This window comes from Pristiophorus japonicus, chromosome 6 (genome assembly GCF_044704955.1).
Source record: "Pristiophorus japonicus isolate sPriJap1 chromosome 6, sPriJap1.hap1, whole genome shotgun sequence".
Taxonomy (NCBI): Eukaryota; Metazoa; Chordata; class Chondrichthyes; family Pristiophoridae; genus Pristiophorus; species Pristiophorus japonicus.
The window spans coordinates 247,044,728-247,060,320 of NC_091982.1; the positions used below are offsets into that span (position 1 = coordinate 247,044,728).

A 15,593-nucleotide genomic window follows, 5' to 3' on the forward strand; every position below is an offset into this window, starting at 1 on the left:
TCAGAACTGCACGCCTTTCTCGGGCTACTCAATTATTTTGGGAACTTTATGCAGAACTTAAGCACGCTGCTGGAGCCTCTCCACATGCTACTCAGGAAGGGGTGCGATTGGTTTTGGGGGGAAGCCCAGGAACGCGCCTTCAATAAGGCACGCAACCTTCTGTGTTCCAACAGTGTTTTGACTTTCTTTGACCCAGGTAAAAAGCTAGTTCTCACATGCGATGCGTCAGCATATGGGGTCGGGTGCGTTTTGCAACATGTCAATAGTGCGGGCAAATTACAACCCATAGCTTATGCCTCCAGGTCACTTTCGCGGGCAGAGCGCAGGTACGGAATGGTAGAGAAGGAGGCGCTCGCGTGCGTGTACGGTGTCAAAAATATGCACCAATACCTTTTCGGGGCCAAGTTTGCATTAGAAACCGATCACAAGCCCCTCACGTCCCTCATATCCGAGAGCAAGGCAATAAACGCCAATGCCTCAGTGCAAATTCAACGGTGGGCACTCATGCTGGCGTCCTACGACTATACCATAAGGCACAGACCAGGCACAGACAACTGTGCCGACATGCTCAGCAGGTTACCCCTGGCGACCACGGAAGGGTCTGACGAACAGGACTGTTAGATAGTCATGGCAATCAATGCCTTTGAGTCCACAGGTTCGCCCATGACGGCTCGCCAAATCAGAGCCTGGACGGCCAGCGACTCCACGTTATCCTTAGTAAAAAGATGTGTGGTCTGGTGGCCTGTTATTGACACGGACTTGGAGCTCAGTGTCCGAAGGTGCACCATTTGTGCCCAACTCAGCAATGCCCCCAGGGAGGCTTCACTGAGCCCCTGGCCCTGGCCTACTAAACCGTGGTCGCGGGTGCACGTAGACTATGTGGGCCCATTCATGGGCAAAATGTTCCTCGTAGTTGTAGATGCATTTTCAAAGTGGATCGAATGCACCATTTTAAACTTGAGCACAACCTCCACCACTGTGGAGAGCCCCGCAACCATGTTTGCAACGCACGGAATCCCTGACATATCGGTCAGTGACAATGGTCCGTGCTTCACCAGCGCAGAATTCCAAGACTTTATAATTGACCACAGCATAAATCACATCAAGACGGCACCGTTCAAGCCGGCCTCCAATGGCCAGGTGGAGAGAGCAATGCAAATCATTAAACAAGGCATGCTTAAAATCCAAGGTCCCACGCTGCAGATCTTGTCCGCACTCACTGACTGGGATCCCCCCCGCGCAACTGTTGATGAAAAGGACTTTAAAAACAAGGCTCTCATTAATCCTCCCAGACATGCACGAAATCATTGAGGCAAAGCGCCGTAAGCTGACTGAGTACCATGACAGAAATTCGACAGGGAGATGGAATGAGATAGGGGACAAAGTGTTTGTACTAAACTATGGCAGGGGTCCCAAATGGCTTGCAGGGACAGTAACGGGCAAGGAAGGAAACAGGCTACTGGTAGTACAAATGGACAATGGCAAAACCTGCCGGAGGTATGTAGACCAAGTCAAAAGCAGATTTACCAACAACACTGCGGAACCAGAGGCAGACTACAATGTGGAACTCGCACCACACCTGGTGGTCAGACAGAGGGAACAACCTGAGGAAAGGGCAATCCCAACAGACTACCCAGGCGAGTCAACAACAATCACACCAATCGAAACAGACAGCCCAAGCGAGATACCAGCAACCACACCCAAAGAAAAACAGACACCAAGGCAAACAATTGAACCACAACTCAGACGCTCCACGCGAGAGCGTAGACCACCTGAGAGACTGAACTTATAAAGACAATAAGACCTTGGGGGAGGGTGATGTCATGTATCTTACATTAATAAGATATGACCTGTAACCACCAGCATACCTTACCACCAGGGGTGCACTTGCAAGAGACAGGTATACAAGGACAGATCTCAGGCAAGTGCAGCATTCCAGAGCTGTGAAATAAAGGTGCAGGTCCAGAGTGACCTTGACTTCATTACATGCCTCGTGTGAATCTGTACTGAGGGGACAGGATTTTACATGGATGCTGAGCGGAGAATGGGTTGCACGGGTAGTAGCAGGGAGGGGTGGGGGGGATGGACTGGCTGGATTGGTCTTCAGGGGAACCGGCATGGACTCGATGGCCCAGATGGCCTCCTTCTGCACTGTACTGTTCTAAGATTCTAGGTGACCAGAGGCACGGTAACTGAGGTTGTTTCTGAAGGAAAGGAGATAGGTGACAGGGTTTGCAGAGGCATTGTGGTGGATTGAAGGAAGGGGGGCGATGCAAAGTATATCAACAACAACTTATATTTATATAGCGCCTTTAACACAGTGCAACGTCCCAAGCACTTCACAGGAGTATTATGAGACAAAAGATTTGATACCGAGCTACATAAGAAGAAATTAAGGCAAGTGACCAAAAGCTGGGTCAAAGAGGTAGGTTTTAAGGAGGAGCGAGATGTACAGAGGCAGGGAGGAATGGGAAGGAAATTCCAGAGCTGAAGGCACGGCCACCGATGGTGGAGCAATTATAATCAGGGATGCTCAGGAGGGCAGAATTAGAGGAGAGCAGACATCTCAGGGGTTTGTGGGGCTGAAGGAGATTACAGAGAGAGGGAGGGGTGAGGCCATGGAGGGATTTGAACACAAGGATGAGAATTTTTAAAACTGAGGCATTGAAACATTGGAAGAAGCACTGCGATTTAGGGTCTAGGGCTGTATAGAGTCCATGGAGGGATTCGAAGATTGGGATGAGGCCTTAAAGTTGATGAACTGGGCCCTGGCTGAAGATAGAAACATCGAAATTAGATGCAGGAGCAGGCCATTTGGCCCTCGAGCCTGCACCACCATTCAATAAGATCATGGCTCATCATTCAACCTCAGTACCCCTTTCCTGCTTTCTCTCCATTACCCTTGATCCCTTTCGCCGGAAGGGCCATATCTAACTCCCTTTTGAATATATCTAACGAACTGGCCTCAACAACTCTCTGCGGTAGGGAAGTCCACAGGTTAACCACTCTCTGAATTGTGATGTCTGTAAGCTTGTAATGCTTGTAGCTCCATACTGTGGATGTGGACGTATTGTGTACTGCAGCTGCAGAGTTATAATAAACAGACAGGCAGCTTCCGATAGCTTCCGGCCAGAGAGCCTGCCATCTTAAGAGCTGTGTGTGTGTGCTCTGTGAAGATATCACAGTTGGCGACTGAGGATGGAGATTTTTCGGATGTTTAAAGCTTAAATTTAGTTGGTGAAGGAGTCAGCCAGCCGACAGAAGACTTTGGAAGTTTCTGTCTTTGAAAAAAAAAGCTACAAAATCCGAGGTAAACTACAGCACACGGTGAGAACAGCTAGAGATTAAACATGGCAGGTGTAATCGGATATTTGGGTGAATATAGACAGGACCAGGAACGTTTTAAAGCGTATGTGAATCGGCTAGAAATGTATTTCACTGCAAATAACATAATCGAAGTTCCAGACAATGCAGTCCAGAACCGGGCTGTGTTGGAACGGAAGAAAGCGATTTTCTTATCCGTGGCAGGTCCGACATTGTACAAAACCCTTGTAAATCTGCTTGTGCCTGACGAGCCAAAGGACACAACGCTTTAAAAAATTTTAACGAAGCTGGAGCAGCACTATAACCCCAAACCGTTAGAAATTGCTGAAAGCTATTGTTTCGGGATTCAGAATCAAAAGGCTGATGAAAGTATCAATGATTATATCATAGCATTAAAAACTATCGATGCACTGTAATTTTGGGAACTTTCAAAACCGAGCATTATGGGATCGTTTTGTTTGTGGGGTGAAAAATGATGCGATCAGAAGGAAGTTATTGACGACGAATGACTTGACTTTTGAGATTGCTTGTCAGACAGCGAGGTCGATGAGCATGGCCAAACAATATTCCCGAGAATTAAATAATGATTACGGTCGTCAGTCAACCGAGGTAAATCACCTGCAGGTTCAAAGTAAAAGACGGCCAGGGCCGAAAGTCTCAGAAACTGCAAATTCTAACAGAGCGTCGAAGTCGTGCTATAGGTGCCTGGGACAACACATTGCTCAAAGTTGTCCATTCATGAAGGCAGAGTGTTTCTTCTGCAGAAAGACTGGGCATCTTGCAAAGGCATGCTGACTGAAGGGTAAACCAGCTTTTAAAGCTTTAAGTCCAGCGTTCAAAGCTATGAGTAGTAATCCAAAGAGACTGCATGGCTTGGAAGAACAACAGCAGGACGAGGCGATGTTAGAATTACACGTCATCAGGAGCACGAGGTTAACGGACAGCGATTCGGAAAGCATCAAAATCCACATAGATGTTGCGAGATTCAAGATACCAATGGAACTTGACACGGGTGCCTCCGTGAGTGTAATACCGGAGTCACTGTACTGCGACAAATTGCGTGATTTCGAACTGGAGAAATCCAAGATAGAGCTGCGAGGCTACTCGGGAGAGAAAATTCCTGTAGTAGGCTGTATCACCGTACCAGTGAAATATAAAGATCAATTTCAGAACTTGCCTCTAATAATAGTGAAAGGAGACAAGATTGCTTTACTAGGAAGAAATTGGTTGAGCTCACTGATGCTGAATTGGAGTAAGATCTTCTCTGTGGAAGCGAGATTTTCATCAACGGATGAAGTTATCAAGCAGTATCCGAAGGTGTTCTGCGAAACGAGCAATCCGATCCAAGGCTTCAAGGCGAGTGTCAGTGTACAGAAGGACGCTAGATGGGTTTACTACAAGCCACGTTCCATACCATATGCACTCAAGGAGAAAGTTGAGCAAGAACTAAAAAGACTAGAGACTGAGAACATTATCTGTAAGATAGATCGATGTAATTGGGCTACACCAATTGTTGTTGTACCTAAGTCTGATGGTAAAGTAAGATTGTGTGGTGATTATAAGGTAACCGTAAACCAGGTTCTAGAGGGTAATGTCCCAAATACATTGCCGAATATAGAAGACTTGTTCACAACACTGACAGGTGGTCAGATCTTCTCAAAACTGGATCTTACGAATGCCTACATACAGCTTCAACTAGATGAGGAGTCCAAGTCATGTTTGACTATAAACACTCATCGAGGCCTATATCAATTTAATAGGCTACCGTTTGGAGTGTCTTCCACCCCTGCCATATTCCAAGGGGTGATGAACCAGATTTTGTAAGGTATTGAAGGGGTAGTATGTTATTTGGATGACATACTAATTTCAGCACCAAATAGGCAAATTCATCATAACATATTGAATGAAGTCCTCAAATGGCTAGAGAAGCACAGAGTACGAGTGTCTGCTCGTAAGTGTGAGTTATTTAAAAACTCAGTGGAGTACTTAGGGTACAGAGTAGACAAAGATGGTTTACATCCAACCAAGGAAAAATTGGATGCAATTAGAAATGCACCCACTCCCAGGAATGTCACTGAACTTCGTTCATTCTTGGGTCTTTTGAACTATTATGGGAAGTTCCTACCAAATTTGGCTACAGTATTGCATTCACTGAATGAACTTTTGAAAAAAGCAGATCCAGTGGAAGTGGTCAAAAGAATGCAAAACAGCATTCAAGGAGTGTAAAAACAAATTGGTAGAGAACACCATGTTAGTTCACTATGACATATCGAAGGAGATTAAACTAGCATGTGATGCTTCTCCGAATGGAGTTGGGGCAGTAATCTCTCATGTATTAAGTAGTGGGGAGGAGAGACCAATTGCTTTTGCTTCACGCACTCTCAGTGTCAGTGAGAGAAATGATGCGCAAATTGAAAGGGAAGCTTTGGCATTAATTTTTGGGGTCAAGAAGTTTCACAAATACTTGTATGATCATAAGTTTACCATCGTTACAGACCATAAGCCCCTAACAGCAATCCTCCATCCAAAGTCCCCAGTTCCAACATTAGCTGCAACCCGAATGCAGAGATGGGCTTTGATTTTGTCAGCATATACATATGATATTGAGTACAGACGATCAGCTGATCACAGTAATGCTGATGCAATGTCTAGATTGCCTTCTCCATCACAGGGTACACCCGATAGGGAAGAAGTGTTTTATTTTTCATACAATGATGAACTGCCAGTCACAGCTGAAGAGATTGGTAGAGCAACCAAACGTGACCCCGTGGTGTCAAAGGTGTATGAGTATATTGCAACTGGATGGCTAAACCAGGTAACAGACAAAGATACACATCCATTCTTCATTCGTAGGAATGAATTATCAGTCGATAAAGATTGTATCATGTGGGGTGCAAGAGTAGTTATACCAAAGAAATTCAGGTCCAAATTATTAGGAGACCTCCATGACCAGCACCTGGGAATGTGCTTGACCAAGAGTTTTGCACGCAGTTATTTAGGTGGCCAGATCTTGATAAAGATATAGAGTACATCGTGCGTCAGTGTACGACATGTCAATCGGTAAGCAAGCAACCACCACCAGTACCATTACAGCCATGGAAATGGCCTCCCAGGGTGTGGCAAAGGTTATATATTGATTTTGCTGAGTTAAATGGACAACAATTATTCATTGTAATTGATAGCCATTCAAAGTGGGTTGAGGTGTTTCCAATGTGGAAAATAACAACAAGTAAAACATTGGACATTTTACGAAAATTATTTTCTGCATTTGGCCTCCCTGAAGAAATTGTTTCGGATAATGGACCACAATTTCGTTCAGAAGAATTTGCACAATTTACGAGCAAAAATGGTGTGAAACACACCAAGGTTCCACCATACCATCCTGCTTCCAATGGTGCAGCAGAGCGCACTGTACAAATTGTCAAACGTGCCCTCATAAAACAAATGTTAGATCCAAATCCAAGAAAAGGACAGTTGTCATTGGATCACAAATTGGCTAATTTTTTGATTACATGTCGAAATACTCCTCATACAACTACTGGTAGAACACCAGCGGAGTTGTTTCTCAAACGACAGCCATGAACCAGATTCTCATTGTTAAAGCCAAATTTGGCACAGTCTGTAGAAGAGACACAAATTAGACAAAAAGAGAATCATGATAAAGGGAGACTAAAAGAGAGAAGAGTGAAATTAAACCAGAAGGTGAGAGTGAAGAACCATCACCATAAATGGTTAAAGTGGTTACCCGGAAGAGTGGTGAAGATATGTGGTCCTCGCACATATTTGGTAAAGATGTTTGATAATGGACAGGTTAGGTTTGTCCATATTGATCATATTTTACCTACAGACATGGAAGGAGTTGAAGGTGGGAATGATTCAATTATTTCTGACTCATCAGATAGTTTTGATACACCAGTAGCAAATCCAAAATCCAATGTACTGGAAACAAATCCAGGAGAGAATCAGAATCAGAATGAAAGTCTGAGTCCAAGTCAGGGAAACAAAGAACCTGAAGTTAGAGTGAGTGCAAATGAAAATCAAGGAAATTCCATGGAGGAAAATGTTCCTCAGGATGAGCCTCAAATGAGTGTGAAATCAACACCATGTTTGGAAGGTTCTGTTCGAGAGCGAAGGTATCCTCTTTGAAACAGAAAATAAGTCGTAAAGTTAAATTTGTAAATATGTATAAAAATGAAGTTATTTATAATGTTTGTTATGATAGCTTTTTCATTAAGGAGGGAGAAGTGTGATATCTGTAAGCTGGTAATGCTTGTAGCGCCATACTGTGGATGTGGATGTATTGTGTACTGCAGCTGCAGAGTTATAATAAACAGACAGGCAGCTTCCGGCCAGAGAGCCTGCCATCTTAAGAGCTGTGTGTGTGTGCTCCATGAAGATATCACATGAATGAAGAAGTTTCTCCTCATCTCGGTCCTAAATGGCTTACCCCTTATTCTTAGATTGTGACCCCTGGTTCTGGAACTCCCCAGCAACGGGAACATTCTTCCTGCCTCTAACCTGTCCAATCCGTCAGAATTTTATATGTTTCAATGAGATCCCCTCTCATTCTTCTAAACTCCAGTGGATACAAGCACAGTTGATCCAGTCTCTCCTCATATGTCAGTCCTGCCATTCCTGGAATCAATCTGGTGAACCTTCGCTGTACTCCCTCAATAGCAAGAATGTCCTTCCTCAGATTAGGTGACCAAAACTGAACACAATATTCCAGGTGTGGCCTCACTTTTCGCTAGACCCTCGAACCCCAATATTTCCGGAAGGTTATTTGTGTCTTCCTTAATGAAGACAGATCCAAAGTATTTGTTCAATTGGTCTGCCATTTCTTTGTTCCCCATTATAAATTCACCTGATTCTGACTGCAAGGGACCTACGTTGGTCTTCACTAATCTTTTTCTCTTCACATATCTATGGAAGCTTTTGCAGTCAGTTTTTATGTTCCCTGCAAGCTTCCTCTCATACTCTAGTTCCCCCCTCCTAATTAGATCCTTTATCCTCCTCTGCGGAATTCTAAATTTCTCCCAGTCCTCAGGTTTGCTGCTTTTTCTGGCTAATTTATATGCCTCTTCCTTGGATTTAACACTGTCCCTAATTTCCCTTGTTAGCCACGGTTGAGCTACCTTCCCAGTTTTATTTTTACTCCAGACAGGGATGTAAAATTGTTGAAGTTCATCCATGTAATCTATAAATGTCTGCCATTGCCTATCCACTGTCAACCCTTTAAGTATCTTTTGCCAGTCTATCCTAGCCAATTCACGTCTCATACCATCAAAGTTACCTTTCCTTAAGTTCAGGACCCCAGTTTCCGAATTAACTGTGTCACTCTCCATCTTAATAAAGAACTCTACCATATTATGGTCACTCTTTCCCAAGGGGCCTCGCACAACAAGATTGCTAATTAGTCCCTTCTCATTCCACATCACCCAGTCTAGGATGGCCAGCTCTCTAGTTGGTTCCTCGACATATTGGTCGAGAAAACCATCCCTAATACACTCCAGGAAATCCTCCACCGGATTGCTACCAGTTAGGTTAGCCCAATCAATATGTAGATTAAAGTCGCCCATGATAACTGCTGTACCTTTATTGCACACATCCCTTATTTCTTGTTTGATGCTGTCCCCAACCTCACTACTACTGTTTGGTGGTCTGTACACAACTCCCACTAGCGTTTTCTGCCCTTTGGTATTCCGCAGCTCTACCCATACAGGTTCCATATCATCCAGGCTAATGTCCTTTCTTACTATTGTGTTAATTTCCTCTTTAACCAGCAATGCTACCCCACCTCCTTTTCCTCTCTGTCTATCCTTCTTAAATGTTGAATACTCCTGGATATTAAGTTCTCAGTCTTGGTCACCCAGAGCCGTGTCTCCATAATCCCAATTATATCATAATCATTAATAGCAGCCGCGCAGTTAATTCATCCACCTTATTACGAATACTCCTCGCATTGAGGCACAGAGCCTTCAGGCTTGTCTTTTTAATACTCTTTGTCCCCTTAGAATTTTGCTGTAATGTGGCCTTTTTTGATTTTTGCCTTGGGTTTCTCTGCCCTCCAATTTTACTATTCTCCTTTCTATCTTTTGCTTCTGCCCTAATTTTATTTCCCTCTGTCTCCCATCCCCCTGCATAGGTTCCCATCCCCCTGCCATTTTAATTTAACCCCTCCCCAACAGCACTGGCAAACACTTCCCCTCGGACATTGGTTCCAGTTCTGCCCAGGTTCAGATCGCCCGGTTTGTACTGGTCCCACCTCCCCCAAAACCGGTTCCAATGTCCCAGGAATTTGAATCCCTCGCTCTTGCACCACTCCTCAAGCCACGTATTGATCTTAGCTATCCTGCTATTCCTACTCTGACTAGCACGTGGCAACTGATAGCAATCCTGAGATTACTACCTTTGAGGTCCGACTTTTTAATTTAACTGCTAGCTCCCTAAATTCAGCTTGTAGGACCTCATCCCACTTTTTACCTATATCGTTCGTACTTATATGCACCACGACAACTGGCTGTTCACTCTCCCCCTCCAGAATGCCCTGCAGTTGCTCCGAGACATCCTAGACCCTTGCACCAGGGAGGCAACATACTATCCTGGAGTCTCGGTTGCGACCGCAGAAATGCCTATCTATCCCCCTTACAATAGAATCCCCTACCACTATAGCTCTCCCACTCTTTTTCCTGCCCTCCTGTGCAACAGAGCCACCCACAGTTCCATGAACTTGGCTGCTGCTGCCCTCCCCCGGTGAGCCATCTCCCCCAACAATATCCAAAGTGGTATATCTGTTTTGGAGGGAGATGACCGCAGGGGACTCCTGCACTGCCTTTCTACTCCTGCTCTTCCTGATGGTCACCTGTTCCCTATCTGCCTTTGTAACCTTTACCTGCGGTGTGAACAACTCACTGAACGTGCTATCCATGACATCCTCAGCATTGCGCAGGCTCCAGAGTGAATCTATCCGCAGCTCCAGTGCCGTCATGCGGTCTAACAGGAGCTGCAGCTGGATACACTTCCTGCACAAATAATCGTCAGGGACACTGGAAGCGTTCCTGATTTCCCACATGGCACAGGAGGAGCATGACATGGGTCTGGGTTCTCCTGCCATGACTTAACTCTTAAAATAATCTAATTTGGCAACAATGCCAAAGGTTTCTTACTGACGAGATCAAACAGCAACAGGGCTCCACAGCAGAGCTCAAACTCCTCAGCCTGCAACGTTAAAACAATATCAAGCAGTGCAAAACTTCAAAGAAACACCTGATCACATGAAACGGCAGTCTCAGATCGGTCAGACATGGTCAAAACAAGATGCAAATCCATCCTGGGTGTTGCTCACTGTGTAAAAGTGGTTACATTTTTCACGGTCTTTTCACAAGCTTGGGCATTCTCCAAGTAACCTTCCTGCCAGTGCTGGATAATATGCTGTGACAGCTGCCACATTCACCCGAATGACCTGAGTTACATACCCGGAGAAATAATGGTTGCTAACACCTCAAGCTAACCACAACATCTCACTCTGTGTCCGCCATGACTCAGTGGGTAGCGCTCTCACCATTGCTGGCCGTGCTTTCTGTTGCCTCGGCCCTAAGCCCTGGAATTCCCTGCCTAAACCTCTCCGCCTCTCTTTCTTCCTTCAAGACATTCCTTAAAACCTACCTCTTTGACCAAGCTTTTGGTCACCTGCCCTAATTTATCTCTGTGTGGCTCGGTGTCAAATTTTTTATCTCATAATACTCCTGTGATGTGCCTTGGGATGTTTCTCTATGTTAAAGGTGCTATCTAAATACACATTATTGTTGTTGTTGTTGTTGTGTTAAAAGTTTGTGGGTTCAAGTCCCAATCCAGAGATTTGAGCACAAAAATCTAGGCTCACACTCCAGTGCCAATACTGAGGGAGTGCTGCACTGTCAGAGGTGCCCTCTTTCAACTGAGGCCTCGCCTGCCCTCTCAGGTGGACGTAAAAGATCCCATGGCGCTATTTTAAAGAAGAGATGGGGAGTTCTCCCCGGTGTCCTGGCTAATATTTATCCCTCAACCAACATCACTGAAACAGATTATCTGGTCATTATGATATTGGGTTTGTGGGAGCTTGCTGTGCGCAAATTGGCTGCCATGTTTCCTGAATTACAACAGTGATTACATTTCAAAAAGTACTTCATTGGCTATAAAGCGCTTTGGGGTGTCTGGTGGTCGTGAAAGGCGCCATAGAAATGCAAGTCTTCTTTCTACAACCAGTGAGCAAAACTCTCCTCAATCAGCATCGTGAACTTGTAAGGTAAATGTTTTACATGAATTTGTGACACCTACGAGAAGTAGAAGAAACCGTGGCACAGCTTGGCTGGTCTGCTTAAGAACTACCAAACGAAGGGGCTGAATGGGGCCATGTCACATTTGCACCTCCATCCACAAGCCCGGCACGTTTGTGCTCACTAAGGACCAGTCAGTTCCCCAGTCCACAGGTGTCAGAAACATGTTTTCATGAGTAAGGATAGTCACCAGAATCTCCAAGTCCTCCAATTCAATCTCCCATATGGGAGGCATGGATGGAGGAAATTATAGAATCGATTACATTTGCGGCTCAGAAGGAGGCCATTCGGCCCATCGTGCCTGTGCCAGCCAAAATAGAGCTATCCAGCCTAATCCCACTTTCCAGCTCTTGGTCCGTAAGCCTTGCAAATTACCGCACCAAGTGCATATCCAAGCACTTTCTAAATGTGATGATGGTTTCTGCCTCTACCACCCTTTCAGGCAGTGAGTTCCAGATCCGCACCATCCTCTGGATGAAAAAAGTTCGCCTCAACTCCCCTCTAATACTTCTACCAATTTCTTTAAATCTAATATTTCACACTCCTGCTCCTTACTACAATGTCTGCATCATCCCTCTCTTTTGTGAAGACAGACGCAAAGTATTCATTAAGAAGCCTTTTCAGCATGTCTCCCCGATGGCTCAGCTGGTTAAGATATGAGTAGCAGTGACATACAGATTCAATGTCATTAGCTTCAATGTTTCTAGGTTTGAGAAAGAAAAATTGATCAGGGTTCTTTGCTCCTGACCACTGTCCAGCAACTCATTGATAGGTGTGCACAAGAGTGAATATTGGGTGAGAAGGGGACCAAGCTTGACTGATGCCCCTTCTGAAAGTATCACACACAAAGGATGACTACTTGTGAATGTAGAGTGGGATCCATAGCCTTGGAGCATTCCCCGGCAAGGACTTCAAGAGACAAGGCAGTGAGAAAACTGGTGGGAAAAAGGAGGGAAAATTTACTTCTCCACCCAGAATGGTCCCAGGGATGAGGGACTTCAGTTATGTGGAGAGACTGGAGAAGCTGGGATTGTTCTCCTTAGAGCAGAGAATGTTGCGGGGAGATTTAGTAGAGGTTTTCAAAATTATGAAAGTTTTGTTAAGAGCAGATAGGGAGCACTGTCGGAGGGGCAGTATCCACTGGCAGGAGGGCCGGGAACCAGTGGATACTGATTGGAGATATTTGGAAAAAGAACCAGAGGGGAGATAAGGAGATTTTTTCTTTACCCAGCGAGTTGTTGAGGTCCAGAATGCACAGACCGAAAGGGTGGTGGAGGCAAATTCAATAGTAACTTTCAGCAGGTCCAACAAATTATTTGCATAGGGGCATCACCCCATGGCGCCTTTCATGACCACCAAACGTCCCAAAGCACTTTACAGCCAATGATGCACTTTTTGAAATGTAGTCAGGGTTATAATGTCAGAAACACGGCAGCCAATTTGCACACAACCAGCTCCCACAAACAGCAACATGATAATGACCGGATAATCTGTTTTAGTAATGTTGATTGAGGGATAAATATTGACCCAGGATACTGGGGAGAACTCCCCTGCTCTTCTTCGAAATAGTGCCATGGGATCTTTAACGCCCACCTGAGAGTGTAGACAGGGCCTCGGTTTAACGTCTCATCCGAGATACGGCACCTCCGACAGTGCAGCACTCCCTCAGTACTGCCCTTCTGACAGTGCAGCACTCCCTTAATACTGCCCCATCCGACAGTGTGGTGCTCCCTCAGTACTGCCCCTCCGACAGTGCGACGCTCCCTCAGTACTGCCCCTTTGACAGTTGTGTGCTCCCTCAGTACTGCCCCTCCGACAGTGCAGCACTCCCTCAGTACTGCCCCTCCGACAGTGCAGTGTTCCCTCAGTACTGCCCCTCTGACAGTGAAGCACTTTCAGTACTGCCCCTGACAGTGCAGCGCTCCCTCAGCACTGCCCCTCCGACAGTGCAGTGTTCCCTCAGTACTGCCCCTCTGACAGTGCAGTGTTCCCTCAGTACTGCCCCTCTGACAGTGCAGCGCTCCCTCAGTACTGCCTCTCCGTAAGTGCGCCGCTCCCTCAGTACTGCCGCTCCGACAGTGCAGCACTCCCTCAGTACTGCCCTTCCGACAGTGCGGCACTCCCTCAGCATTGCCCCTCTGACAGTGCAGCGCTCCCTCAGTACTGCCCCGCCGACAGTGCGGTGCTCCCTCAGTACTGCCCCTCCGACAGTGTGGCGCTCCCTTAGTACTGCCCCTCCGACAGTACGGCGCGTCCTCAGTACTGCCCCTCTGACAGTGCGGCGCTCCCTCAGTACTGCCCCTCCGACAATGCTGCACTCGCTAAGTACTGCCCCTCCGACAGTACGACACTCCCTCAGTACTGCCCCTCCGACAGTGCAGCACTCCCTCAGTACTGCCCCTCCAACAGTGCTGCACTCGCTAAGTACTGCCCCTCCGACAGTACGACACTCCCTCAGTACTGCCCCTCCGACAGTGCTGCACTCGCTAGGCACTGCCCCTCCGACAGTGCGACACTCCCTCAGTACTGCCCCTCCGACAGTGCTGCACTCGCTAAGTACTGCCCCTCCGACAGTACGACACTCCCTCAGTACTGCCCCTCCGACAGTGCTGCACTCGCTAGGCACTGCCCCTCCGACAGTGCGACACTCCCTCAGTACTGCCCCTCCGACAGTGCTGCACTCGCTAAGTACTGCCCCTCCGACAGTACGACACTCCCTCAGTACTGCCCCTCCGATAGTGCGGCACTCCCTCAATAATGCACTGGGAGTGTCGGCCTGGATTTATGTGCTCAAGTTTGTGGAGTTGGACTATGAACCCACAGCCTCCTGCCTCAGAGGTGTGTGTGTGTGTGAGAGCGACTGGCTGGCACTGTCTGGTTTGAGACCCAACAGAAGCTGCCAGCTGAGCCCCCTCCCCCTGGCACCGAGTCCCAGCAGGCAGCTCCCAGCGAAACAATCGGTGCCAGCTGTCAGCCAGCCTGCGGGGGCAGCCCTGGGCCGGCCCGGGGATTGACGGCGCTGTGACGGCCGGCCGCTCCCCTCCCCTCCCCGGCTGACTGGGGCTGTGTGTGTGTCCGCTGCGGTGCCGTGCCGTGCCCAGCTCAGGCTGCCCTGCTCCGGGCTGTGTGATCGGGGCCGGGGCACGGGATACAAAGTATCGGCCGGGGGAAGGGGGAGAAAGGAGACAAAGTATCGTCCGGAGGAAAGGCAACAATCGGCGGCGGGGATACAAAGTATCGGCGAGGAAGGAGACAAAGTGTCAGGCGGGACTGGGAGCGAGCGGATCTGCGGGCCGGGGAAGGAGCCGAGCCGAGGTGCGGGCCGGCCAGCCCCGGGGTTGGGAGCCGCCGCCCGACCGCCGGCCATGGGGGAGACCAAGATCATTTACCACATCGACGAGCAGGAGACGCCGTACCTGGTGAAGCTGGCGCTGCCCGCCGAACGGGTCACCCTGGCCCACTTCAAGCAGCTGCTCAACAAACCCAACTACAAGTTCTATTTCAAATCCATGGACCAGGACTTCGGGTGAGAGCCGGGGGTTCGGGGCTGAGCGGGGCGGGGGCTCCCACACTGGCATCGGCTCCAGGGCTCGCCGTTTGGTGTTGGTCTCGGCCCTTGGGCCGGTCAGTCGCCGGGGATTGGAGTTTGTCTCTCTGGCTGGTGGTTGGGGCTGTGTTGTTGACCCTGTCCTTGTGGTTGGGGACTGGGTTGTCTCTCCCCGGCCGGACATTGTGACGAGAGCCGGGGACTGGGGTTGTTTCTCTGGCCGGAGACCTAGGTTGTCCCTGTCCCTGTGGCCGATGCCCGGGTTGCTTTCTCGGCCTCTCTCTCTCCTCCCCCGGGGAAGGCGCCTGGGCTCAGCATCAGCAGTGGGCTCGGCGCCGTGTTCCTGGCTCCTGCTGACAGCCCCCGGGGCCTGGCTCCCCCTCCCCTCCCCTCCCCTCCCCTCCCCC

General features: G+C 47.9%; 1 protein-coding gene and 1 long non-coding RNA gene across 2 annotated transcripts in view; one reads left to right on the plus strand and one right to left on the minus strand.

The window, feature by feature from the left end:
* Positions 1 to 15,555, minus strand: part of LOC139266023 (uncharacterized) — a 42,479-nt gene extending 26,924 nt beyond the window's left edge. Inside the window, exon 1 of the long non-coding RNA XR_011593673.1 lies at positions 15,056 to 15,555. This is a non-coding gene — a long non-coding RNA (uncharacterized lncRNA). The remainder of the gene's footprint in view (positions 1 to 15,055) is intronic.
* LOC139266022 (segment polarity protein dishevelled homolog DVL-3) overlaps positions 14,408 to 15,593 on the plus strand; it is a 205,149-nt gene continuing 203,963 nt past the window's right edge. Inside the window, exon 1 of the mRNA XM_070883789.1 lies at positions 14,408 to 15,165. Coding sequence (XP_070739890.1) covers positions 15,005 to 15,165 — 161 coding nt within the window. The 5' untranslated portion in view covers positions 14,408 to 15,004. The remainder of the gene's footprint in view (positions 15,166 to 15,593) is intronic.